The sequence below is a fragment of the Schistocerca americana genome, chromosome 4, assembly GCF_021461395.2.
Source record: "Schistocerca americana isolate TAMUIC-IGC-003095 chromosome 4, iqSchAmer2.1, whole genome shotgun sequence".
In the NCBI taxonomy this organism is placed as follows: domain Eukaryota; kingdom Metazoa; phylum Arthropoda; class Insecta; order Orthoptera; family Acrididae; genus Schistocerca; species Schistocerca americana.
The window spans coordinates 385,295,331-385,322,059 of NC_060122.1; the positions used below are offsets into that span (position 1 = coordinate 385,295,331).

A 26,729-nucleotide genomic window follows, 5' to 3' on the forward strand; every position below is an offset into this window, starting at 1 on the left:
GGTGTCAATGTGTTCTTTTTTCCATTTCCAGGAGTGTAATTCCAATCCCAAAGAAAGCAGGTGTTGACAGATGCGAAAATTACCGAACTATCAGTTTAATAAGCCACGGCTGCAAAATACTAACACGAATTATTCACAGACGAATGGAAAAAACTGGTAGTAGCCAACCTCGGCGAAGATCAGTTCGGATTCCGTAGAAATGTTGGAACACGTGAGGCAATACTGACCCTACGACTTATCTTAGAAAATAGACTAAGAAAAGACAAACCTATGTGTCTATCATTTGTAAACTTAGAGAAAGCTTTTGATAATGTTGACTGGAATACTATCTTTCAAATCCTGAAGATGTCAGGGGTAAAATACTCGGAGCGAAGGGCTATTTACAATTTGTACAGATACCAGATGGCAGTAATAAGAGTCGAGGGACATGAAAGGGAAGCAGTGGTAGGGAAGGGAGTGAGACAGGGTTGTAGCCTATCCCCGATATTATTCAATCTATATATTGAGCAAGCAGTAAAGGACACAAAAGAAAAATTTGGAATAGGAATTAAAATCCATAGAGAAGAAATAAAAACTTTGAGGTTTGGCAACGACATTGTAATTGTGTCAGAGGCAGCAAAGGACCCGGAAGAGCAGCTGAACGGAATGGACAGTGTCTTAAAAGGAGGATATATGATGAACATCAACAAAAGCAAAACGGAGATAATAGAATGTAATCGAATTAAATCGGGTGATGCTGCGGGAATTAGATTAGGAAATGACACGCTTAATGAGTTTTTCTATTTGGGGAGCAAAAAAACTGATGATAGTAGAGGTAGAGAGGATATAAGATGTAGACTGGCAATGGCAAGAAAAGCGTTTCTCAGCAAGAGAAATTTTTTTAACATCGAGTATAGATTAAAGTGTCAGGATGTCGTTTCTGAAAGTATTTGTATGGAGTGAAACATGGACGAAAATAATTTGGACAAGAAGACAATAGAAGTTTCCGAAATGTGGTGCTACCGAAGAATGCTGTAGAGTAGATGGGTAGATCACATAACAAATGAGGAGGTATTGAATAGAACTGGAGAGAAGAGAAATTTGTGGAACAATATGCCTATGCGAAGGGATCGGTTGGTAGGGCATATTCTGAGGTATCAAGGGAACACCAATTTAGCATTGGAGGGCAGAGTGGAGGCTAAAAATCGTAGAAGAAGATCAAGAGATGAATACACTAAACAGATTGAGAAGGATGTAGGTTGCAGTAGGTACTTGGAGATGAAGAAGCTTGCACAGGATAGAGTAGCATGGAGAGCTGCATCAAACCAGTCTCAGGATTGCCTTTCCTGAAGTGTAAGGCCTTCTGCTGTGATTGTGGTCATTTGCCTTAAAATTGTAATTTGGTATTTGTATTTTAGCAGTAAGCCTTAAAACCTTATTTACTGCCATTCCTGGCGTCTGATGCCGTCTACTGTGTTTGTGGCGACTTGCCTTTAATATTTCAATACCTATAATTTGCAAGTTGCGACGAGTTTTAAACAATTCTTAATTTACTGTCATTCCTGGTGTGTAAGGCCTTCTGCTCAGAAGCAAGTGGCTTGCTTATAAAACATTATCTGTTGTATCTGTTTTTAATGGAGATTTGCTAAATTGTAACTCGCTGAAAACACTATTACACTACCGGCCATTAAAATTGCTACACCAAGAAGAAATGCAGATGATAAACGGGTATTCATTAGACAAATATGTTATACTAGAGCTGACATGTGATTAAATTTTCACTCAATTTGGGTGCATAAATCCTGAGAAATCAGAACCCTCAACAACCACCTCTGGCCGTAATAACGGCTTGATACGCCTGGGCATTGAGTCAAACAGAGCTTGGATGGCGTGTACAGGTATAACTGCCCATGCAGCCTCAACGCGATACCACAGTTCAGCAAGAGTAGTGACTGGCGTATTGTGACGAGCCAGTTGCTCGCCCACCACTGACCAGACGTTTTCAATTCGTCAGAGATCTGGAGAATGTGCTCGCCAGGGGAAGCAGTCGAAAATTTTCTGTATCCAGAAAGCCCCATACAGGAACTGCAACATGCGGTCGTGCATTATAATGCTGAAATATAGGGTGTCGCAGGGATCGAATGAAGGGTGGAGGCACGGGTCGTAATACATATGAAATGTAACGTCCACTGTTCAGAGTGCCGTCAGTGGGAACATGAGGTGTCCGAGACGTGTAACCAATGGCACCCCATACCATTACGCAGGTGATACGCCAGTATGGCGATGACGAATACAAGCTTCCAATTTGCGCTCACCGCGATGTCGCCAAACACGGATGCGACCATCATGATGCTGTAAACAGAACCTGGATTCATCGGAAAAAATGACGTTTTGCCATTCGTGCATCCAGGTTCATCGTTGAGTACACAATCGCAGGCACTCCTGTCTGTGATTGAGCGTCAAGGGTAACAGCAGCCATGGTCTCCGAGCTGATAGTCCACGCTACTGCAAACGTCGTCGAACTGTTCGCGCAGATGGTTGTTGTCTTGCAAATGCCCCCATCTGTTGACTCAGGGATTGAGACGTGGCTGCACGATCCGTTACAGATAAGATGCAGGTCATCTCGACTGCTAGTGATACGAGGCCGTTGGGATCCAGCACGGCGTTCTGTATTACCCTCCTGAACCTACCGATTCCATATTCTGCTAACATTCATTGGATCTCGACCAATGCAGCAGCAATGTCGCGATAAGATAAACCGTAATCGCGATAGGCTCTAATCCGACCTTTATCCACCTTAGACGAGGCATCACAACAACATCTCACCAGGCAACGCCGTTCAACTGTTGTTTGTGTATGAGAAATCGGTTGGAAACTTTCGTCATGTCAGCACGTTGTGGATGTCGCCACCGGCGCCAACCTTGTGTGAAAGCTCTGAAAAGCGAATCATTTGCATATCACAGCATCTTCTTCCTGTCCGTTAAATTTCGTGTCTGTAGCACGTTATCTTCGTGGTGTAGCAATTTTAACGGCCAGTAGTGTATTTTTTTACCGAATAGTTTCCTAAAAATCGAATGAGAACGACAGCACAGTTGAGCACAAGAGCGAATCCGAAAATAGTGTATTTATATTTTTATGTGAAAACTAAGTTTTGCGTGGGGCGACCAGTACCTCAGTGGTCGTGGGCACACAGATGGAGGGCGAAGCTTGACACATCTTGTGCAGTCTATTTACTTCTATCCTCTGTGGCTACAATCGACTTTCAACGCACCCATCTGGTGTCTGCCGTCCGGTGTTATGAATCAGCTAATTTGTACCTCTGTCATTGGGTGTTTGTATTGCTAAAAGTGTTGTGTGGTTAACTAATACGCCAAATACGTTTATTTTGTGAGTGTATTGATCCACAAAAATTGCCTAAAATTTGTATTAATTATATTTTTTATTTTTTCAACCGCAGATACCACATTTTCTGCCTATGTTTCATTACTTACACAAAAATAAACCTTTATTTCTGTGTGTTAAGATAACAAATACACTTAAACAATTATTTGTAGTATATATGGTGACAGCATGCTGTTTGCTCTTGAGATATAAATATTTTCCACCTTTGCCTCTCTTACTATATATGTAGCAATACGCGGTAAATATTATTCTTGATTCCTTAGAAAATGCTGAGCAGCAATAATATTCGTTTGCTTAGACTGATCAGTAGTGGAATACAAAATACCATTGATGTAATAATTTCTGATGTTATGGAAATGTGGTATTGAAGTATTTTATACAGAGGTAAGAAGTATTTTCAGTAACTTAACGATTTGGTAATGGGACTTCCTTTGTGTACAATCATTGCACGTAATTTACATAGATTTATATTAATAATCATTAACAATAGTATGATTAGGATGTGGTACATGCCGGAAAGGAATTTTTATATTTTCTTCTAATCATTCTCGCAATAAGACAAAGTTGATTTCTTTGTATGTTGATTACCATCTAATACATAAACAAAATGTAAAGTTCATAATTTTCAGCGTAGGGACGAGAGAATGCGAATGTACATGATGTTTCTGCTGGATTTCAATATGATAACTCAGGAAGGAGAAATTGTTGGGTTGTTCATCGATTATTTCTTTGCTTGTGGGATTTCTATTTTATTCTCTATTGGTTATCAAAAAAACCTGCTTTCTCACATTTTTGAAAAAAAAATGTGTATGGGGAATATAAATGAACACTGAAGTCTTTGATGTCACAGCGCACTGATATTGCACACCTTCCTTAACTGCTCGCACCTGTTTCTCCGAAAAGTAGTGCCTTGCTGTATAATGACAACAACTCCCCAGCGCTAGTAGTAATGCACGGTCTTTTCATTAGAAGGAGAGTCAATGTTGAGCTTCCTTATGAAGTGGTCATGCGCTGCTATGCCCACATGAATAACGTGTAGAACTTGGTAGAAAGTATAATTAATAGTAAAAAGTGTTACTTCGGTTTGTAGATCGGAAAATATTTTAGTTATTTAGCAGAAAGCTGCTTGGTATTAATCAAGAGAATTATGTTTGATACAGACCCTGTCTGAGAATCAGTGACTGTCGTGGAGAAGCATATTGATAGTAGAACGAAAATGGAAAGGCCTTCATGATCAGCGATTACCTGATTAATTAATGAGGTAACGTAATGTAGCAATGGTTGCTTCAGTGTGAATGTTAAACAAAGGTAACTGTTAAAAAAGAGTGGCTGAGTGTAGATATTTTTAGGGAAGAGTGTTGTGTGCGAAAGAAATAACAAAACAAAATATTTTGAGTTATACTGTTACCATTGCAAAGTGATATGTCCGAAAGAAGAGACACTACACATTCATATAATTGCTACACCTCAGCGGGCTATGAATGCACTACCATCAGTGCGGGTGCACATTTACATTCGATCTCCAATGAGAATCCAAAATTAGTGAGCATGGAGGACATGGACAGGGACTATGGAATAGTGGTGACGCCAGGTGGGAGGTTGAGTCAGCTGAGGCGCGTACCGAGATAGCCCGCGCACTTTACCATTAACACTGTGTGTGTCTGGGTGGCATAGCGGCTAATGCAACTGTCTAATTGGCAGGAAGCCCCGGGTTCGAGTCTCGGTCCGGCACACAGCTTCATTCGTCGCCGCTCACTACACAGAAAGTCCCAATGCAGCTGATACCTTCAGTTCCATCCCTTTCCTTTTCTTCCTCTCCCCCTCCACCTTCAATTTACATAATACATATCACAGCTGCGGAATCTGCTAGGTGTCTGGTCTTTCAGACATAAAAGACTGCTTTTGCTTGAAAAGTTATTTTCCTGCCACAAAGATGATCTTCATGAAACTTTTTGTCATTTTTAAACCACACGTAATAAGTTAGATGCACATCATTGTGGTTGTTTGTAGCTTTACCAAAGAGAACAGAGAAACACAACTACCTGTGAGTTTTTCAGGCAGTTGAACATTACAGTCGTCAGCTTTATTCAGCATTCGATGGCTAGTACTATGGTCTGACAAAGGTACCCTTACCAGTGGCTTGGCACCTATGTAAATTATCATAATAGGTACCATGTGCAGAGCATCTAGTAGAATAAGGTCTTTCTTTCTCTTTGCCACAAAGTACGTAACTTTCTTAGATGAATGAAGAGCTTTTATAGGAATCGTAACATCTTTAGTGTAAGTTTTTTTTTTTTTTAATTTGTGGAAGAGTATTCTCATGGATTGTTGACCACACTACCGTGATTTGAATGCAATCATTGTTTCATTTTATTAGGAAACATGCTTAAAAAAATGACACCCTGAGGTCGATCTTCATTTCCAACATTTAAAACCGGAATTCAAGAATCTGTCGTCGCATTTCCTACATTTACGTCTGTTCGTCTCTTTACAATCGCTTGATACATTTGAAATATCAGGTTTTGTACTTGCATTTAATGATTTGTCCATGCTGACAGAGAAAAACAAATCACAAATGCAAACAACAATTTAAAACGGATCTGTATTCGACAAAAGTTGCCTTTAAAATTTCTTTGCTAAAAACAAATGAGGTATATAGCAGGATTTAACTGCCATAGTAAAAGCACTTCATTGCCAGCCTGCTAGATATCAATACTAGCGCACCCTTGTTCCTTTACTCATGAAGCAAATGAACGAAAGTATTGTTTTTATAAAACCACTTCGACACCCGTACTGAAGGGCCGCGATGGTCCTGGGAGCAGTAATTCACAGCTTGAGAACGCATTGGTAAGCTGAGCTTGTCTTACAATTTGAGTGCCACAGCAACATGCAACTACAGCTCCGTATTTTATGTGACTGGATAAATTAAGTGAGAAGGAGAGGAAGAACCACAAATTATGCACTGGTTAGCAGTCGATGGAAGGTTGGGCACACTCACCAGCACAGAAGTGGAAAATGACGTTGAGCACCGAGGCCGGCAGCAGCTGCTTGAGCTGTGTCGGCCTCCCACGGCTGTCTCTCAGCTCTTCCAGCAGGGCGCGCACCTCCTCACCCACCAACGCCTGCATAGTAGCCCCGCTGAAGCCCAGAGAGCGCAAGTGGCGCATCACGAAGGCGCGCTGCTCCTGCCACAACTTGCCATCCACCAACGTTACTCCTGCACAACCAAAACACCTGCCAATCAGCTCAATGTTTCACGCTCTACCCAACCAGATATTCAGTATCAAGTCAGAAGTACAAAGAAAAAAAGAAATATCTGGGCATAACGTCTCGTCGACATTGAGGTCATTGGAGACAGAGCACAAATTGCGATTGGGAAAAGCGTTTCTACTTGTCATTTTCGAAGTAGGCATCGTTGCTAATCATCTTTTTGGGGTTGGAAGCTTCAGTTGAATTCTTTTTCATCAATTAAATTTGGTTTTTTAAACTTTGTGTTTTGAAAAAGACAACGTATTTCTTTTTCTACTTATCCAAACATATTCGGACGTCTATGGACCATATTCTGTAGATGTCGCTTTATTTCTGAGAATTTATTATACAACAACCGTAGCTCATGGTAATGTTAGGCCTAAAAATTTTAGCACGTGAATTTTTGGTATTGAGAATGTTAAGCCATCAGTTGTCTTCTGTGTGAAATTTTTAGCAGAATATGTTTTGAGACATTGTACTACCATTACAAGTGCTATAAAACAAGGAAACCAATCAATAAATGGCAACACAACATGTACTTGCTGTTATATAAAATATTTATATCGTCCTGTAGTATTACACATAAGCTTCTGTGCCATTAGACACCATCAAAAGTAAAAACCCAGTAATAGACAAGTTTTTTCAAACATAAAACTCTTCTTAAAACATTTTAAAACATCTCAAATCGCAGTTGCAAACTAAAGGTAGCCGCTTTCACCTGCAAAAGATAGTTCTTTCCTGGGATGCATAGATACAGCCCCCAACGATGTAACTCTATCATAGAATCTACGAACTGTAACGGTGCCAGGTGGAGACACCTCAATATTGTCAGGATATGGGCCTGTAGAATATCTTTTGGCGCTAATAAAACATGAATAGCATGTTAACATTTATTGGTTCAGATTTATTATTGAGTTTCTCCTCATCACCAGCAGCTGACATTTCATACCAGGGACCTTCTGGAATTCCAGTGACTCCTTTTGTTAGCCTGGCTTCTGTCACCAGTGCCACTTCTCCAGCAGTTCAGCTGATGTCTTGTGAGCTGCTGCCTGCCTTTCTGCAGGTGGAGCTATAGTGTGAGAGTGTTCCTACACTGTTTAGGGCACTCTCAATCCCACTCTGGAAGATGACAATGATCTGCGTTGACCTATTGAGATGTACCATGCTGCTGGATGTCATGTAGTTGGACAATGCTGGCCCTATTGGACATGTAGGCTGTAGCACTTGCAAGGTGCCTACCATGATGATTAGAAACTGAGGCACTGGATGGCTCTTTGACCCTGCAGTGACGATATGTTAATGTGATAACCACCATGAGATGTACTGGTGTTGGAAGACCCTCAGCATCCATATCATCAAAATGATAGATGGCTACCAATGGTAAGGCCGATGAGTGAGAGGTCATGGTTACCTGAATGTTGCCTTCTCAGAAATAGTAAGCAGCATGTTTATGAGGATTGCTGAAATATGTAAAACATAAATGTCACTAAACCATAACATCACTGAATTGAATGCTATTGGTATGAACGCCATCACCACTAATGACCAACTGCATTCAGATCTGGGGAACTGAGGTATTTATGGATTGAGGTAAGATGTGAAGCTCTGATCATTATGACTGAATGTGGCCCATTTCTTTACCAGAAGTCAGCAGTCCTTGTTCTACAGTAAAAGTTGTTACAGGTGCTTAACTGCAGTGTTAGGTCTCTGAAATGCGTTATTGCATCTGAGGTAACGCTTGTTTTTTCACATCACAAGGGCTAACAAATATTAATGTCTCTGTCCATTTGTCTCAGCGCACATTTTGCTGAATGTGTAACTTGTGCTTGTTGGTTGGCACCAATGTAGCAGTGTGTGCTTATGTACATGACCGATTTACAGTGCTTATTGTTCCTTTCTGCTGCACAGCTATGCCAACACTTCTGTCTGGCATCACCTGTGGCTGTGCTAGTGTGATCTTAAGAAAAATTTAATTCCTTCCCCTTTTCTATTTTGGGGTGTAACAGAAATTACACTGAGGTGACAAACTTCATAGTATAGCAATATGCACATATACAGATGGCGGTGGTATCGTGTACACAAGGTGTAAAACGACATACATTGGCAGAGCTATTATTTACACTTAGGTGATTTATGTGAAAAGCTTTCCAAGGTGGTTACTGCTGCACGAAACGAATTAACAGACTTTGAATGCAGAATGGTAGTTGGAGCCAGGTTCATGGGACATTCCATTTCGGAAATCATTAGGGAATTCAATAATCTGAGATCCACAGTGTCAAAAGTGTGCCAAGAATATAAAATTTCAGTCATTACCTCTCACCATGAACAATGCACTGGCAAGTGACCTTTACTTAACAAATGAGAGCAGTGGCATTTGCATAGAGTTGTCAGTGATAACTGACAAGCAACACTGCGTGAAATAACCGCAGAAATCAACGTGTGATGTACGACGAATGTGTCTGTTAGGACAGCGAGCCGAAATTTGGCATTAATGGGCTATGGTAGCAGACGACTGATGCGAGTACCTTTGCTAACAGCAAGACATCACCTGCAAGCCTCTCTGGGCTCGTGACCACTGGGCCTTAGACCACTGAAAAACCGTGACCTGGTCAGATGTGTTCCGATTTCAAATGGTAAGAACTGATGGTAGGGTTCGGCGCGGACCCCACAAAGCCATGGACCCAAGTTGTCAGCAAGGCACTGTGCAAACTGTTGATACCTCTACGATGTTGTGTGGTGTGTTTACATGGAAGGGAGTGTGTCCTGGTTATATTTGGCTACTTGGAGGCCATTAGCAGCCATCCATTGACTTCATGTTCCCAAACAACGATCGAATTTTTATGAATGACAACGCGCCATGTCATCGGGCAACAATTGTTCACGATTGGTTTGAAGACCAGTCTGGACAATACGAGAAAATGATTTGGCCACCCAGATCACCTGACATGATTCCAATTGGACATTTATGGGACCTAGTGGAGAGCTCAGTTCATGCACAAGATCCTGCTTCGTAACACCTTCTCAGTTATAGACAGCTATAGAGACAGAACTGCTCAATATTTATGCAGGAGACATCCAACGACTTGATGAGTCCGTGCCATGTCATCGTTGCTACACTATGCCAAGCAAAAGGAGGTCCGACACGGCATTAGGAGAATTCCTCTGTCACCTGAGAGTACATATAGGGTCATAGAAAATTCTAAAAACCGACACTACACATGTGTTGCGTGATGTACGTCCATATAGAATGGCCAACAGAAAACATACAACCTATACAAAGGACATGAATGCAAGTCTGAAGGACATTGTATTATAATAAATGCAGTTACTTTATCAACACAGACACTGTCACCATTAATTATATAATCAGGCCTCGTGGGTCTGAAATGACGATACAGAATAATAACAGATATCTTCCTGTTCTTAGTTTCACGAAAGTGTGAGCATTTGGATTGTGACTGCGTGACATATGGAGGTTTGGTGTCACAACTACCTGACACTAATATGTATTCACAATGCATGAATCCATTTAACGACTTTCACAACTGCAAATTGTGAAAGACAGTGTCTGTTTCTTCATACATGCATACATGTTTAAAAAATGTTAAAATGTGTGTGATATCTTATGGGACTTAACTGCTAAGGTCATCAGTCCATAAGCTTACACACTACTTAACTTAGATTATCCTAAGGACAAACACACACACCCATGCCCGATGGAGGACTCGAATCTCCGCCGGGACCTGCCGCACAGTTCATGACTGCAGCACCATACACCGCTCGGCTAATCCCACGCGGCATGCATACATGTCTGGCGGACATTTGCGGTTGCTGCATAAACACACAGACTGTCGCCATTAGTGATATTCTCAATACAGCTTCATGAGACAGTTGTAAGGTAGCTTCACAAGAGATAATGTGCATTTTTAATTTTATTTTGATTACTCACCTGAAACTACCTTAGTTTTTAAAGTGCATTTGTAATGTCGCTTTGCTTTTATGTTGTTTTATGACTTGAAAGCATGTCATCGGCATGGTAGTCGGAAGAATTTGCTTAAAGAGTTATCGATTTTCATATACTTTTTTAGAGAATAATAGTGGTGTGTGTTCTGTACTTAATTTTCGGGCCTGTTGTACAACACTGGCGTGCTTTCTTTTAGATTTTAATTACATCCACTGTTTTCGTATCTTTCACACTTCATTCTAAGCTTGTAACACACGAGATTTGGGAGAAAACTAATGTCGCTATACCCATCGGGAAACACTACGTTATTGTCACCGCTCGCTAGTATATCGTATTGTTTTTGTCCAGTGTGGCGCTAATTTTGAAGTAAATGTGCGTCATCATGTTTGATTTAATGTGTGTGTGTGTGTTTGTGTGTGTGTGTGTGTGTGTGTGTGTGTGTGTGTGTGTGTGTGTGTGTGCGCGTGCGTGCGTGCGTGCGTGTGTGTGTGCGTGTGGGTGTGTGCATGAGACAGAGAGAAAGAGAGAGAGAGAGAGAAGAGTTGAGAAGCAGGTATTTTTGGGTTATCGAGGATGTTTGTTATACTAATTTCTTTGAGGAAGCTTCTTTGTGTATTTATTAAACAGTGTTTGTGTTACATAGTGTCGTGTATTTGTTCAGAACTGCCTCTCCTTATGTTATCGATTTTTGTATGTCATAGTTTCGATATTTTGTAAATTTTCCGTAGAAACTCATCTCACGGTCCTCACAGGACGCAACAGTCTCGCTTTCAGCGTTACGCGATTTAGGAAAACCATATAGAAAACGTAAATCAGGATATCCGGAAGCGATGTTGAGCCCCATTCTTCCAGAAGGCGAATCCACGGTCTTATAAACCGAGTCACCTTGCTGTAAATGGCTAACTGTTGGTATGACGGCATGAGAGCAAAATATAACACTGTAAGTGCATATTTCGTTCACTCAAAGGTAACGTCACGTGTAAATATATGTTTAATGTCCAGCGACACAGAAAATTAAAAGCAACCACATTCTCTTCATTAAATCTTTCCCGAGATGTGACTGCGTTGTCGTATTGTTATGGTATCTAAGGTGTCCATGGACCGTAGACCTTGTCACTGGTGGGGAGGCTTTCGTGCCTCATCGCCATAGGTGTATCCACAACGATGGGCATCTGTTGAAAGGCCAGACAAACACGTGGTTCCTGAAGAAGGGCAGAAGCTTTTTCAGTAGTTGCAGCGGCAACACTCTGGATGATTGACTGATCTGGCCTTGTAACAGTAACCATAACGGCCTTGCTGTGCTGGTGCTGCGAATGGCTGAAAGCAAGGGGAAACTACAGCCGCATATTTCCCCCGAGGGCATGCAGCTTTATTATATGATTCAATGATGATGACGTCCTCTTGGGTAAAATATTCCGGAGGTAAAATAATTCCCCATTCGGGACTGCTGAGGTCGTCGCTATCAGGAGAAAGAAAACTGGTGTTCTACGGATCGGAGCGTGGAATGTCAGGTCGCTTAATTGGGAAGGTAAGTTAGAAAATTTAAAAAGGGAAATGGATAGGTTAAAGTTAGATATAGTGGGAATTAGCGACGTTCGGTGGCAGGAGGAACGAGACTTCTGGTCAGGTGAATACAGGGTTATAAATACAAAATCAAATAAGGGTAATTCAGGAATAGGGTTAACAATGAATAAAAAAATAGTAACTTGGATAACCTACAACGAACAGCGAAGCGGACGCATGATTATAGTCAAGATTGGCACGAAGCCAACTCCTACCACAATAGTAAGTTTATATGCCAACTAGATCCGCAGAAATGTATGATGAGATAAAGGAAATTATTCAGATAGTTAAGGGAGACGAAAGTTTAGTAGTCATAGAGACTGGAATTTGATAGTCGGAAAAGGAAGTGAAGGAAAACTAGTAGGTGAATGTGGACTGGGGGGGTAAAGAATGAACGAGGAAGCCGCCTGGTAGACTTTTCCACAGAGCATAACTAATCATAGCTAACACTTGGCTTAAGAATCATGATATATGGTTGTATATGTGGAAGAGGCCTGGACACACTCGAAGGTTTCAAGTTGATTATATAATGGTAAGACAGAGATTTAGTAACCACATATTTAATTGTAAGACATTTCCAGGGGCAGATGTGGACTCCGACCACAGTTTATTGGTTATGAACTGTAGATTAAAGAAAAAGAATCTGCAAAAGGGTAGGAACTTAAGGAGATGGGGCCTGGATAATCTGGAAGAACCAGCGGTCGTAGAAAATTTCAGAGAGAGCGTTAGGGAACGATTGGCAAGAACAGGGGAAAGAAATGCAGTAGAGGAAGACTGGATAGCTTTGAGAGATGAAACAGTGAAGGTAGTAGACGATCAAGTAGGTAAAAAGACGGGGGGTAGAAGAAATCCCTGGGTAACAGAAGAGATATTGAATCTGATGAAAGGACAAAATATAAAACTGCAGTAAATGAAACAGGCGAAAAGAGTACAAACGTCTCAATAATGAGATCTACAGGAAGTACAACATGGCTAAGCGGGGATACCTAGAGGACAAATGTAAGAGAGTAGAGGCCTGTATCACTAGGAGTAAGGTAGATACTGCCTACAGGAAAATTAAAAAGATCTTTGGAGAAAAGAGAACCACCTGTATGAATATTAAGAGCTCGAATAGAACAAGTCCCAAGCAAAGAAGGGAAAGCAGAAAGGTGAAAGAAGTATATAAAGGGTCTATACAAGGGCGATGTACTTGAAGGCATTATTATGGAAATGGAAGAGGACTTAGATGAAGATGAACTGGGAGATATGACACTGCGTGAAGAATTTGACAGAGCACTGAAAGACCTAAGTCGAAACAAGGCCCCGGAAGTAGACAACATTCCATTAGAACTACTGACAGCCTTGGGAGAGCCAGGCCTAACAAAAGTCTACCATCTAGTGAACAAGATGTATGAGACAGGCGAAATACCCTCAGACTTCGAGAAGAATATAGTAATTCCAATCCCAAAGAAAACAGGTGTTGACAGGTGCGAAAATTACCGAACCATCGGTTTAATAAATCACGGCTGCAATATACTAACGCGAATTCTTTACAGACGAATGGAAAAACTAGTAGAATCCGACCTCGGGGAAGATCAGTTTGGATTCTGCAGAAATATTGGGACACATGAGGCGATACTGACCCTACGATTGATCTTGGAAGATAGATTAAGGAAAGGCAAATATACGTTTGTAGCATTTGTAGACTTAGAGAAAGCTTTTAAAATTGTTGACTGGAACACTCTCCTTCAAATTCTGAAGGTGTCAGGAGTAAAATACAGGGAGCGAAAGGCTATTTACAATGAGTACAGAAACCAGATGGTACATATAAGAATCTAGGGGTATGAAAGGGAAGCAGTGGTGGGAAAGGGAGTGAGATAGGGTTGTAGCCTATCCCCGACGTTATTCAATCTGTATGTTGAGCAAGCAGAAAGGAAAGAAAAGAAAATTTTGGAGTAGGAATTAAGATCTTTGGTGAAGAAATAAAAACTCTGAGGTTTGCTCATGACATTGTAATTCCGTCAGAAACAGCAAAGGACTTGGAAGAACATCTGAACGGAATGGACAGTGTCTTGAATGGAGGACGTAAGATGAATATCAACGAAAGTGAAATAATGATAATGGAATGTAGTCGAATTAAATCGGGCGATGCTGAGAGAATTAGATTAGGGAATGAGACTCTTAAAGTAGTAAATGAGTTTTGTTGTTTGGGGAGTGGATGATGATCGGAGTGGAGAGGATATAAATTGTAGACTGTGTATGGCAAGAAAAACGTTTCTGACGAAGAGAAATTTGTTAACATCGAGTATAGGTTTAAGTGGCAGGAAGTCTTTTTGGAAGTATTTGTATGAAGTGTAGCCATGTATGGAAGTGAAACGTGCACGATAAATAGCTTAGACAAGAAGGGAACAGAAGCTTTCGAAATGTGGTGGTGCAGAATAATGCTGAAGATTAGATGGGTAAATCACGTAATTAATGAGGAGGTACTGAATAGAATTGGGGAGAAGAGGGATTTGTGGCACAGCTGACTAGAAGAAGGGATCGGTTGGTAGGGCACTTTGTGAGACATCAAGGGATCACCAATTTAGTACTGGAGGGAAGCGTGGAGGGTAAAAATCGTGGAGGGAGACCAACAGATGAACACAGTAAGCAGATACAGAAGGATGTAGGTTGTTGTTATTCGGAGATGAAGAGGCTTGCACAGGATAGAGTAGCATGGAGAGCTGCATCAAACCGCCCTCTGGACAGAAGACTACAACAACAAAAACAACAAGCCATATCATAATTAATGGCATAAAAGCATATAGTTGAAAGTACACTACACTCCAAGTAAACACAGGTTCGCAAACGAACTGCTTGCGAAATAATTGCGATTTTGTGGTTACCAGCCATTACCGATGTGATTCTGTGTAAACACCACATGACAGTCCGTGGCGTGGTCTTTGTTTACATTTTCGAGACGAGTTGTAAACAGAATGAATGCGACTGTACAGAGCATAATAAGAGTGCCACTCAAGTCAATTGTCTACGGAGCATCAGTTGTGTCCTAGAAATGTTGATGGTAACATGGAACATTACAGAAACGAGGATTGTGCGGATATGCATTTCATACATGGCATCGCTAACGGCAGTTCACGGGAGGGCTGCATGATCGTACCAAGAAGCATACCCTGCACGTAGGTACCACGCGAGTTGAATGTTTGCAAGAGTGAATCAACGCCTCCGAGAAACTGAGAGCGTTCCACATGCTACACGAGCACGAATTGCACCTGTGCTTAAAAATGTGCTGCTGGAGACAAATGAACACTCTTCCTTGAATGAGCCACAATAGTGGTCGGAGAATAACTTTTTGCAAGCCAATGTGCATGCGTCACCTCGAACTAGGTCAGTGACTTAGTGAGGCGAACCTTAGTCCTGGACTAACGTTCCGTCAGTGGACGGAACAATCAAGTGTAGGCAGCACTTCATTTTAAAAGCCCAGTTCGATTTTACAGGGAACTAGATTGCATTCATCGTGAATCTCTTATCGAGCGTAAAGCCCCAAACGACTGAAAAAATCAGAGACGATTTCAATATTTAAGGAGGACAGGACAACGGACACCCAAAATTACAGGCAAATATCCTTAACATCGGTTTGCTTGCAGGATTCTTGAGCATAGTCTGCGTTCGAATATAGTAAATTTCCTTGACAGAGAAAAGCTTCTGTCCAAAAATCAGCGCGGATTGAGAAAGCATCGCTTGTACACGGTGCCCTACGACCTGTTGGTGAATGGCAATAGGCAGCTTCCATATTACTAGATGTCTGGAAAGAGTTTGACACAGCGACCTACTGTAGAATGTTAACGAAAGTCAAGCACACAGAATGGGTTCTCACATACGTGAGTGGCTCGAAGACTTGTTGAGCAATAGAACCCAGCCCTCAATGTGAGCAGCAGTTTACGGCTGTTGGCTGATGACGCTGTGGTGTGTGGGAAAGTATCGTCGTTCAGTGTCTGTAGAAGGTGACAAAAAGACTTAGACAAAATTTCTATTTTGGCGTGTTGATTCGAATGTATAAAAATGTAAGTAAATGCAGATGAGTTGGAAAAACAATCCTGTTATATTCGAATACGTTATTATTAGTGTGCAGATTAGCACAGTCACGTGATCACGTGTGTAGGTGTGACGTTACAGAGCGATATGAAATAGAACTAGCGAGTAAAATCGGTTGTAGGGAAGGCGAACAGCCTAAGTCAGTTTATTGAGAGAGTTCTAGGAAAGTGTAGCGCATCTAGAAAAGGAGAACGCTTATCGAACACTAGTGCGACACATTCTTGAGTACCGTCCGAATGTTTGGGAGCCCACCAGGTCGGATTAAGGGGAGTTGTCGAAGCAGTGCAGGCGGGTGCGGCTAGATTTGTTACCGGTAAGTTCGATCAGCATGTGAGCATTACTAAAGTGTTCCTTGAACTCAAAAGAGAATCCTCGTAGGGAAGACGGCATTCTTTTCGTGAAACACTGTTGAGAAAATTTAGACAACCAGCATTTGCAACTGGCTGCAGGACTATTCTACTGCGACAAACGCACATTTCGCATAAGGGCCCTACCGTGGTTTGTGGAATACGTGTAGGCACTTACCCACGGAGTCACTTTATTTTGTGTTTAACTTTTATACCCCCCTCCAATCACTCGGATGAACTTCCACGCGTTTTATTTATGACTTACAGTTTGCGGAAGAGGAGGAGGAGATTAGTGTTTAACGTCCCGTCGACAACGAGGTCATTAGAGACGGAGCGCAAGCTCGGGTGAGGGAAGGATGGGGAAGGAAATCGGCCGTGCCCTTTCAAAGGAACCATCCCGGCATTTGCCTGAAGCGATTTTAGGGAAATCACGGAAAACATAAATCAGGATGGCCGGAGACAGGATTGAACCGTCGTCCTCCCGAATGCGAGTCCAGTGTGCTAACCACTGCGCCACCTCGCTCGGTACAGTTTGCCATTTGGGCGGTGTGTAGTAGTAGTTGCAGTGAAGCCGAACATGAAACTGATCGATTCGCATATAACTTCCTGCAGTCGTGCTATATTACGTTAACAGCAGTACCACTCACCTTTCCTCAGCCCCAGGCTGCGGAGGCGCACGAAGAAGTTCTGAGGCCGTCCTTCAAATTCGGGTCGCGTGAGCACCTCGCGTATGAGGCTCCTGGTGGAGACGATGACGGTCAGCTCGCCGCCCAGATGTAAACCAATCACGGGTGATCCGTACTTCTGGGCTAAGTACGTGAACGCCTCGTGCTGCGATCCCAGCTTCTCGCTCAGCCGGCACATGTCCTGGTAGTTGCCCACCAAGGGAAGCCAAGTCGGACCTGCGGAAGTAAACAGTAAGTCGTCTTTAGAGTCGTTCTTTATTAGTGCTTTAGCGATATTTTCCAACTAACCTGTCTTCTACGTTATACGTTTAATTTCTTGAAAGCAGGGTGAGTTCATGCACATTCTAGGCGCAATATTAAATACTGCAATCAAGCATGTATTCATGAATGAGTCTGCTACAACCATTCAACTGTTTGACTGGCGGACAAATGTATGATACTATGGTAAGTATTCCCTGTATATAAAATAATTAATGCAGAGATATTTGTCGGGTTTGCCGCCTGACAGTATTGTGCAAATCTCACAATGCTCCAGCGATACAACTGTTCGACGTCTTGAGGTTGTGAGAGTTTCTGTTGTCACTGATGCGAAACGCGACTGATGATCACCGCGCGGAGGCGATGGAATTTGTCAGGCAAGGAGCAGCAGATACTCGTGCGCGGGGAGGCACTTGTTTGCAGTTACCGTGGAGAGACCGCTATAAAACATGTTTACGTCCGTTTTATTTGCACAACACTGCGCATTCAAAGGAAAGTAGCATACTTTCAATGAGATTTCCCGCTCGCATTCAAAGAGAAATGGCATACGCTTTATTTATGCGATTTCCGGCTAGCTTTGGAAGAGAAATGGCATAATTTAAGCGATATTTGCGGTCTACTGTAGCGCATTAGCACATGATCACCACCCGCTACTGTTTATCCGTCTACTTTAACAGCCGTCTGCAGCACGATAGCTCAAATGCTTCAATATACACTATGTGATCAAAAGTATCCGGACACCCTCAAAAACATACGTTTTTCATATTAGGTGCATTGTGCTGCCACTTACTGTCAGGTACTCCATATGAGCCACCTCAGTAGTCATTAGACATCGTTAGAGAGCAGAATGGGGCGCTCCACAGAACGTGGTCAGGTGATTGGGTGTCACTTGTGTCATATGTCTGTACACGAGACAGACAGTTGAAGAGGGTTGTAATGTGTAATAGGCAGACATCTATCCAGACCGTCACACAGGAATTTCAAACTGCATCAGGACCCACTGCAAGTACTATGACAGTAGGTAGGAGGTGAGAAAACTTGGATTTCATGGTCGAGTGGCTGCTCATGAGCCACACATCACACCGGTAAGTTCCAAACGACGCCTCGCTTGATGCAAGGAGCGTAAACATAGGACGATTGAACATTGAAAAAATGTTATGTGTAGTGACAAATCACGGTACACAATGTGGCGGTCCGATGGCAGGGTGTGGGTATGGCGAATGCCCGGTGAACGTCATATGCCAGCGGGTGTAGTGCCAGCAGTAAAATTCGGAGGCGGTGGTGTTATGGTGTGGTCGTGTTTTCCATGGAGGGGGCTTGCACCTCTTGTTGTTTTGCGTGGTGTTATCACAACACAGACCTACATTGATGTTTTAAGCACATTCTTGCTTCCCAGTATTGGAGAGCAATTCGGGGATGGTGACTGCATCTTTCAAGACGATCGAGGACTTGTTCATTATACACGGCCCGTGGCGGAGTGGTTACATGACAATAACATCTCTGTAATGGACTGACCTGCACAGAGTCCTGATCTGAATCCTATAGAACACCTTTGGGATGTTTTGGAACTCCGACTTTGTACCAGCCCTCACCGACCGACATCGACACCTCTCCTCAGTGCAGCACTCTGTGAAGTATGGGCTGTCATTCTCCAAGAAACATTCCAGCACCTGATTGAACGTATGCCTGCGAGAGTGGAAGCTGTCATCAAGGCTAAGGATGGACCAACACCATATTGAATTCCTGCATCACTGATGGATAGCGCCACGAACTTGTAAGTCATTTTCAGCCAGGTGTCCAGCTACTTTTGATCACATAGTATATTAGTTTCATATTTCACAGCCGTAAAGTTCTAATTCAGCTCTTAACCAGCTCTTTCCTCACACACTATTTACGCGAGCTTCAACGACATTGCATTCCTTTCCACACGAAACGACAGTTTGAAGAATGAAATAGAGTTTCGAATATTTGCAGGGGCTACAGCTACACACCCAGGGGAGATGTCGGACACCGGTCCTCGAATTTCGAAAGCACTGCACTTCCAAAAACATTGCTCGTATCTTATTCTGCCCATTGTTGATCTTGGGTGCTGCAGGCGTATATACAGGGCGTATTATAATTATCAGCGGAAACTGACGCGGGTGAAAATATCCTATAATAAAGCAAAACCGTTCCAGTAAACAATGGTCCACGTCTGGTGTGAGGTCGGTTGCTTGACGGTGCTCTTGGTGCGGCCGCGCCCGTTGTCAGCGCGACGTAAGGCACAGAGGCTCGCACTAGTCATATCGCTTCTAGTCGGGCGTGCCGCGACAGACCTCACAAGGCGAAGTGATACGTCTCTCATAGCCTCTCCTTCCCAAGTGGCTCTTTCCGCCTTCCCGTGGTGGCAGACGTTAAGGTCGACATTTCTCGGGCCCGCCCGAACGCTGCCTTGCGACAAAAGGGAGAGCTGCGACCCAACCCAATACGAAAGCGAGGGGTGCGTGGCACAGGGGGAGCTGTGTCTGAGGGACCGAAGATCAGTCCCTTTTTCTTTTCACAGGGCACAGACCAGCAGGTGCTCTGCATGCCGACGACCTCCTTTGTCGGCGTGGGATCGCGGCGCGAGTCGACAAGTGTGCTTCGCCGCGCCCGTGGGTAACCTGGAAGTGGGTAACCAGGAGGTGGTGACATCACCTGGGCCAGGTTAGCTGGGTCCAGACCGCCGAACGTCTGGGTGACCGGCCCACGACCTGAGTAGGAGTGGGTCCTTGGCCGAGAGGTGAAAGCTCGGGCTAGTAAGCGGCGAAGGACGAGAGGTGGATCCACCTCTCCGGAGTGCGTGTTGCACTTGCCGAGGAGCGTCAGGTGAAATCGTCGGTGACGGGGCCACCGAGGGGGACCAGTGTGCTGGCGACGGCGGGTAGAACCCAGCAGCTCGAAAGTGCCCTTGGCCTTGGGGTGAGGCCGGTGGGCGAGCTGCATCAGTCCCCCCCCCCCCTTCCTCCTCCTTGCTTGAGGAGGCGGTCCGTAGCAAGAGATGGGCTCCCACTTTGCCATCACTCGTCACAAACATGGCTGAATCAGAGACGAGTGAATCGAGTGCGTTTTCGAGGGCGAGTATGTCTGCTGTTCCTACCTCACAGGAGGAAGTGTGACGGAACGATGAGAACGTATATGAGAGACACACAAGAATCAGTCAGATCCTAGATTCTAGTGTTAAAAATGGTAAAATCAGCCAAGCTGCAGTCTTGGCAATAAAAAATGAACTTGCCGCCTGGGCTATTGCTAGTGCGAAGCTTAAGAGGTGACTTGAAGAACTGGAAAAGGAAAATGAAAGACTGAGACAGTAACCAACCAAAACATGGGCTGGAGTGGTAGCGCAAGCAGCCACAAAGGCCCAAACCACGAAAGAGACGATAGCGAAAATTTCAAAAAGACCAGACATCGCAGTCTTTCTAAGACCCCTGCCTGGCCAGACCACAAAGAAGGTGCAGGAGATCAGTACCACCATTAACCCTGCTAAAAACAAAATTAAAATTAATAAAGTCGAAGCAACCAAAAATGTCATAGTAGTAGATGTTGCAACCGAAGAGGATGGGGACAAAATTCTAAAAAAATCCCAAACTAAACCAAACTATTAAATGTGAACCACCAAAAAGGCGTAAGCCACTGGTGATTCTGTATGATGTGCCAGTTGCACTAAAGGATTGTGACATATACGAGACCATGTACAACCAAAATTTTGACAATGTGGAATGGGAAACCTTTAGAAATGCTCACCTGCAGGCTCACCACCTCAGAGAGGAACGGGAATTGATCCTGCAAGAATATACCCCAACCTGGAGCACACTCTGCAATTGTCTCGTCTAGAGGAGCCGGTTGTCCTCACCACAACCTTAAGGCATGTGGTGCGTTTTGGCCACGAATACGGTCGAGACATCACCTTCCCGGTAGTGGAGGCTGTAGATAGAATTCAGCTCAAGAGATAAAATCTCCCCACTGACTCTGGGGCCCTGTGGCACTTGGTTAATAAAGTGTTTCAAAGACGTAACGAAAAATTTGATCTTGATGAACTATAGGGGCCAGAGTCACACATCCATACATATTTTCCACGTGAGCCGTTTAAACGTGGGACACATTAAGAGTCAAAATAGTAAATTACTCCTGCAGGAACTCTGAAATGTGGTGGAGGAGAAGAGTCTGGTCATGCTCTCTCTGCAGGAGCCGTACTCCCAAACTGGGCGGATCCCATTCGTGACTGCCAATTGACAAGTGATTTACTGTGGAGCGGAACCAAAGGCCGCAGTCATAATCACCAACAGAGCTTTAAGAGCCACAGTCCTTGCGCAATTTTCCAGTGACCACTGCAATGTCGTGGAGCTACAATCACCTGCAGGAATGTTATACGTCATCAGCATGTACTTCCAATATGGAAGAGGAATAGATGAATTCTTTGATAAGTTAACACAAGTAGCCACGGCATTGTGGGGGCGTAAATTTATCATGACTGCAGACACAAACGCGAAGTCCCGCCCTATGGTTCAGTGGCACTCAAGACGACAGAGGGGAAAAAGCAGAGGAAACGATCATGGCACTGCAACTTGTGGTCGCCAACAGGCAAGGGAACCCCCCACCTACTCTGGCAGAAGGGGGGGGGGGAGGTACAAACATTGACGTTACATTAGTAACGCCAAATCTTGTCACAAAAATCACAGACTGGAAAGTATGGGACAGGATAACGACAACACAATCTAATAACCTTTACTACAGGGGACAGGGAGTGCCACTGGGACATAGGGTGAGAGATACAGCTTAATTATAATAAGACAAACTGGGACCACTTAGCGACAGAGTGCAACATCCCGATATTGCCAGATGGTGATGAAAACGTGGAGGAATACGCCGAAGAACTGGCACAAGCAATTACCAGGGCAGTACGGCAGCTGTACAAACCAGGAGTAGAGCTGTCGCAGCCTCCCCCACACCATGGTCTGCCGAACTGGGACAGATGCGCCAGGCTGCAAGGAGGGCGAGGAGGTATTACCAGCGGAGTGTTGTCTGGGGAGAAAAGCAACAATGGCTGCAAGTCTATAGAGAGAGCAAAGACCAATTTCAACAGGAGCTCAGGGCAGTCAGGATGAGGAGTTGGGAAAACTATGTGCAAAGCCAATTAGCTACAGACACTTGGTGTGTCCTGTACAAACTTGTAAGGGAAAAAATAAAATCACCTATATTGTTATCCACCACCAGGGATGGGGACCAGATGATGGACACTTGGCGGGAAACCGCCAAGGTCCTCCTTCAGGTCCTATTGCCCGACGATGAAGAGGACTCAGAAGAACAAAAAAGAATCAGAAGGGAAGACCGAAGGGCCTATGAGAACAACAATATGCTCTACTCTTTCTCTGAAGAAGAAGTAGCTGCCCAAATCAAGGCCCTTAAGAGGGGTATGGCTCCTGGCCCAGACGGCATTACAGCGGAGGTGGTACAAATCCTCGCCTCCCAACTGCTTGCACCTCTCACTACATTGTAAAACGAGTGTCTACGACTCGAGAAGTTCCCAGCAATTTGAAAAAAAGCAAATGTAGTAATAATCAAAAACGGTCTGGAAAAAGATCCCACAGAAATTAAGTCATGCAGACCCATCAGTTTATTGGACTTACTGGGCAAACTTTTTGAGAGGTTGCTAGCAGAAGACTGACAGCACACCGTGTACAGTGCGGGATGAGTGACAGACAATTCGGATTCCAGTCGGGGCGGTCGGCGTCTGACGCAGTTGCCCTGGCTGCCGATGTCTGTGACTCTGCCCCGCACAACTATGTCGTCGACATCATGGTGGATAGCAGTGGCGCCTTTGTCAACCTGTGGTGACCCTCACTCTTCTCCTGCTTGTGGGAGAAGGATTATCCAGGGCCGCTATATGGCAGTCTGAGGAGCTATTGTGAAGACAGGGAGGTCTGGCTATCGGCCCCCAGCGGAAAAGTCAGTAAGAAAGTAACCAAAGGATGTCCTCAGGGCTCTGTCCTGGGACCTCTCTTTTGGGACATCAATATGCAACCACTTCTGGAAGACCTAAAGAGCAGTGACGACGTTCTGGTTAGCGGTCGGAGCCGCGAGGACTTGGAGCCCAAAGTAAAGAGAGCCATAACTATTCTGATAGCATGGTGCCGCAAGACAAAACTGACAACTGCGCCTAGTAAGTCAACATATCTGTTACTCAAAGGTCAACGTGCTAGAAATTCAACTGTAAGAATTAACAGCTCACCAGTTCTTAGGCGCCGTGAGGCCCAATATCTAGGTGTAGTCATCGATGAGAGGTGGAACTTAACATCACACATTGATACCGTATCACAAAGATCTCTGGTACTGCTAAACAATCTTATCGGAATAGGTCACAAACGTTTCCATCTCCCACCTAACCTAATAAAACTGTGGTGTCACCGCCAGACACCACGCTTGCTAGGTGGTAGCCTTTAAATCGGCCGCGGTCCGTTAGTATACGCCGGACCCGCATGTCGCCACTATCAGTGATTGCAGACCGAGCGTAGGTGTAGGTGAGTCAAATGCTTTTCGGAAATCGAGAAGTACTAGATTTACCTGGCTCCCTTGACCCATGTATTTCAGTATGTCATGTGAGAAATGTGTTAGTTGTGTTTCACATGATCAGTGTTTTCGAAATCCGTGCAGGTTGGTATGGGGGAGGTCACTGTGTACGATACTTCATTATGTTTATCTTTTTGTAGAAGGGTGACCTGTGCTTTCTTCCAGTTACTAGGAACGGGTTTTTTCCTCGAGGAATCTACTGTAGATTATAGTTAACAGAAATGATAACTCAGCCAGAAACTGGGAGAAGAATCTGATAGGGATGTCATCGGCCCTGGCTTTCTTCAGTTTAAGAATTTCAGTTCTTTCTTAACACCACTGATACTAATATCCATCTCACTCATCTTTTCAGAGGTACGAGCATTCAGTTGGAGCATTTGGAGAATTACTGAATCGGATTTAGTGTTGCGTACAACACCTGACCAGAAGTATCTTATGGGATAGGAGTTTGTGTTAGCTCTTGTCCGTCATAATTTTAACATGCTACGACTGCAGCAAGAAGTCGATAAATATATCACACCATAGGAACAAAACAGGGTATTTGGTATCCCATAATGTACTCACACTGTGTAGGTCCCACAACAATTACTTAGAGCTAACTCGATCGTACCCCTTTAGTATAAAGCGAATCTGCGATCAGTCCGACAGGAACACAGCTATGCTGACTGGCCAGCGTATCATCCTGCGCCTTATGGCTTCATTTGAGTTCAGTACGGAGTTACATGGAGCCTGCATACTGCTCTCCAAGCCGTTGTCAGCTGTCGAGATCTTTCAGTCGTTAGTTCTCATTCAAGTAACTCCTCAATTGGCCTCACAAGACTGAGCGCACGCTATTCCAATCATCGCACCAAGGACAGATCAGTCAGTGGCAGAACCGAAAAATGAATCCGGGCTGTCCATATGGATATCAGCCACGCAGACCGGTCAGATACAGAGGTGGACTCACCTATAACTACACAGGAATCAGTTAAGAGCATCAAATGGAAGCAACAGCAAGATTAAAAATCAATCGATAAAGAACATGTACACCTGGAAATAATATGTGATAATTACTTTTCGCTTTGTAAAGTTTTCAATGTTTCACAAATTGTCGCGAATCATATCTTAAATACGCCTAAGAGTAATATATAACAAACATCATCATTTCTACTGCGACAGTAGAAATGCCGAACTGTCCAGCAGTTTTAGATATGCCATTTTTTTCACAGTTAAACACAATGCATAGATTAAGTTTTCTTCTTGATACCTACTAACGATTTTCATAATTGACTCAGATTTTAATGTTGGTTACAAAGACTATACTGGTATTTTGATTTTCACAAACAGCACCAAATTTACTTTGACCATTAGGTAAACTGCAGGGTTTTAAAGAAATCCACGTCACCTAAAAACGTGCCCATAGGTATTAGCTTTTAATAACAACTATAAGTAAATTGTCAGTCTTGCACATGGAGTTAGAGTGAAGGGACAGACTTACGCTGTCCGTTGCTCTGAAGCCAGCGCCGCCATGTTAGATCCTTCACAACATTAGCAGACTAAAGTTTACGATTGTTATTGTTCTCAATTTCTCTCGTGTGCATGCAACAGGTACTTTAAGTAGAAACTGTTGCAGTGATTTCGTAAATTACGAAGTCCTTTTCGGTCTTTTTCCTGCTCCTAAAGGCGCATTTGATCCAGTAATATGACGCACTTCATCTCGTTAATGTAACTTCCTTTATATATATATATACAAATAAAGGAAAGATGTTATGTGGACATGTGTCCGGAAACGCTTAATTTCCATGTTAGAGATCATTTTAGTTTCGTCCACCTACGCTCAATGGAGCACGTTATCATGATTTCATACGGGATACTCTACCTGTGCTGCTAGAACATGTGCCTTTACAAGTACGACACAACATGTCGTTCATGCAAGATGGAGCTCCTGCACATTTCAGTCGAAGTGTTCGTACGCTTCTCAACAATAGATTCGGTGACCGATGGATTGGTAGAGGCGGACCAATACCATGGCCTCCACGCTCTCCTGACCTCAACCCTCTTGACTTTCATTTATGGGGGCATTTGAAAGCTCTTGTCTACGCAACCCCGGTACCAAATGTAGAGACTCTTCGTGCTCGCATTGTGGACGGCTGTGATACAATACGCCATTCTCCAGGGCTGCATCAGCGCATCAGGGATTCCATGCGACAGAGGGTGGATGCATGTATCCTCGCTAACGCAGGACACTATGAACATTTCCTGTAACAAAGTGTTTGAAGTCACGCTGGTACGTTCTGTTGCTCTGTGTTTCCATTCCATGATTAATGTGGTTTGAAGAGAAGTAATAAAATGAGCTCTAACATGGAAAGTAAGCGTTTCCGGACACATGTCCACACAACATATTTTCTTTCATTGTGTGTGAGGAATGTTTCCTGAAAGTTTGGCCGTACCTTTTTGTAACACCCTGTATATATATAACCAGGAAGAGCTGTATGTGATGTGAAAAGGTTGCATTCGTAATCTAGAATTTTCCTAAATACAGACTGACGAAACTTGCTTTCGGTTCATGTTCTCTTTCTGAAAATACTGAGAACATATTTTCTTATGTTTGGTCGGTTTCCAGTCTTTCATTCTCACAGCGTTCAC

The 26,729-nt window shown here is 43.5% G+C and overlaps 1 protein-coding gene across 1 annotated transcript in view; it reads right to left on the reverse strand.

Annotated features, from left to right (window-relative positions):
- The window catches only part of LOC124613973 (methyl farnesoate epoxidase-like), a 226,593-nt gene that overhangs the window by 147,365 nt on the left and 52,499 nt on the right, over positions 1 to 26,729 (reverse strand). The window contains exons 2-3 of the mRNA XM_047142761.1: positions 17,223 to 17,477; positions 6,380 to 6,598 (exon numbers count right to left, since the gene is read on the reverse strand). Coding sequence (XP_046998717.1) covers positions 6,380 to 6,598; positions 17,223 to 17,477 — 474 coding nt within the window. The remainder of the gene's footprint in view (positions 1 to 6,379; positions 6,599 to 17,222; positions 17,478 to 26,729) is intronic.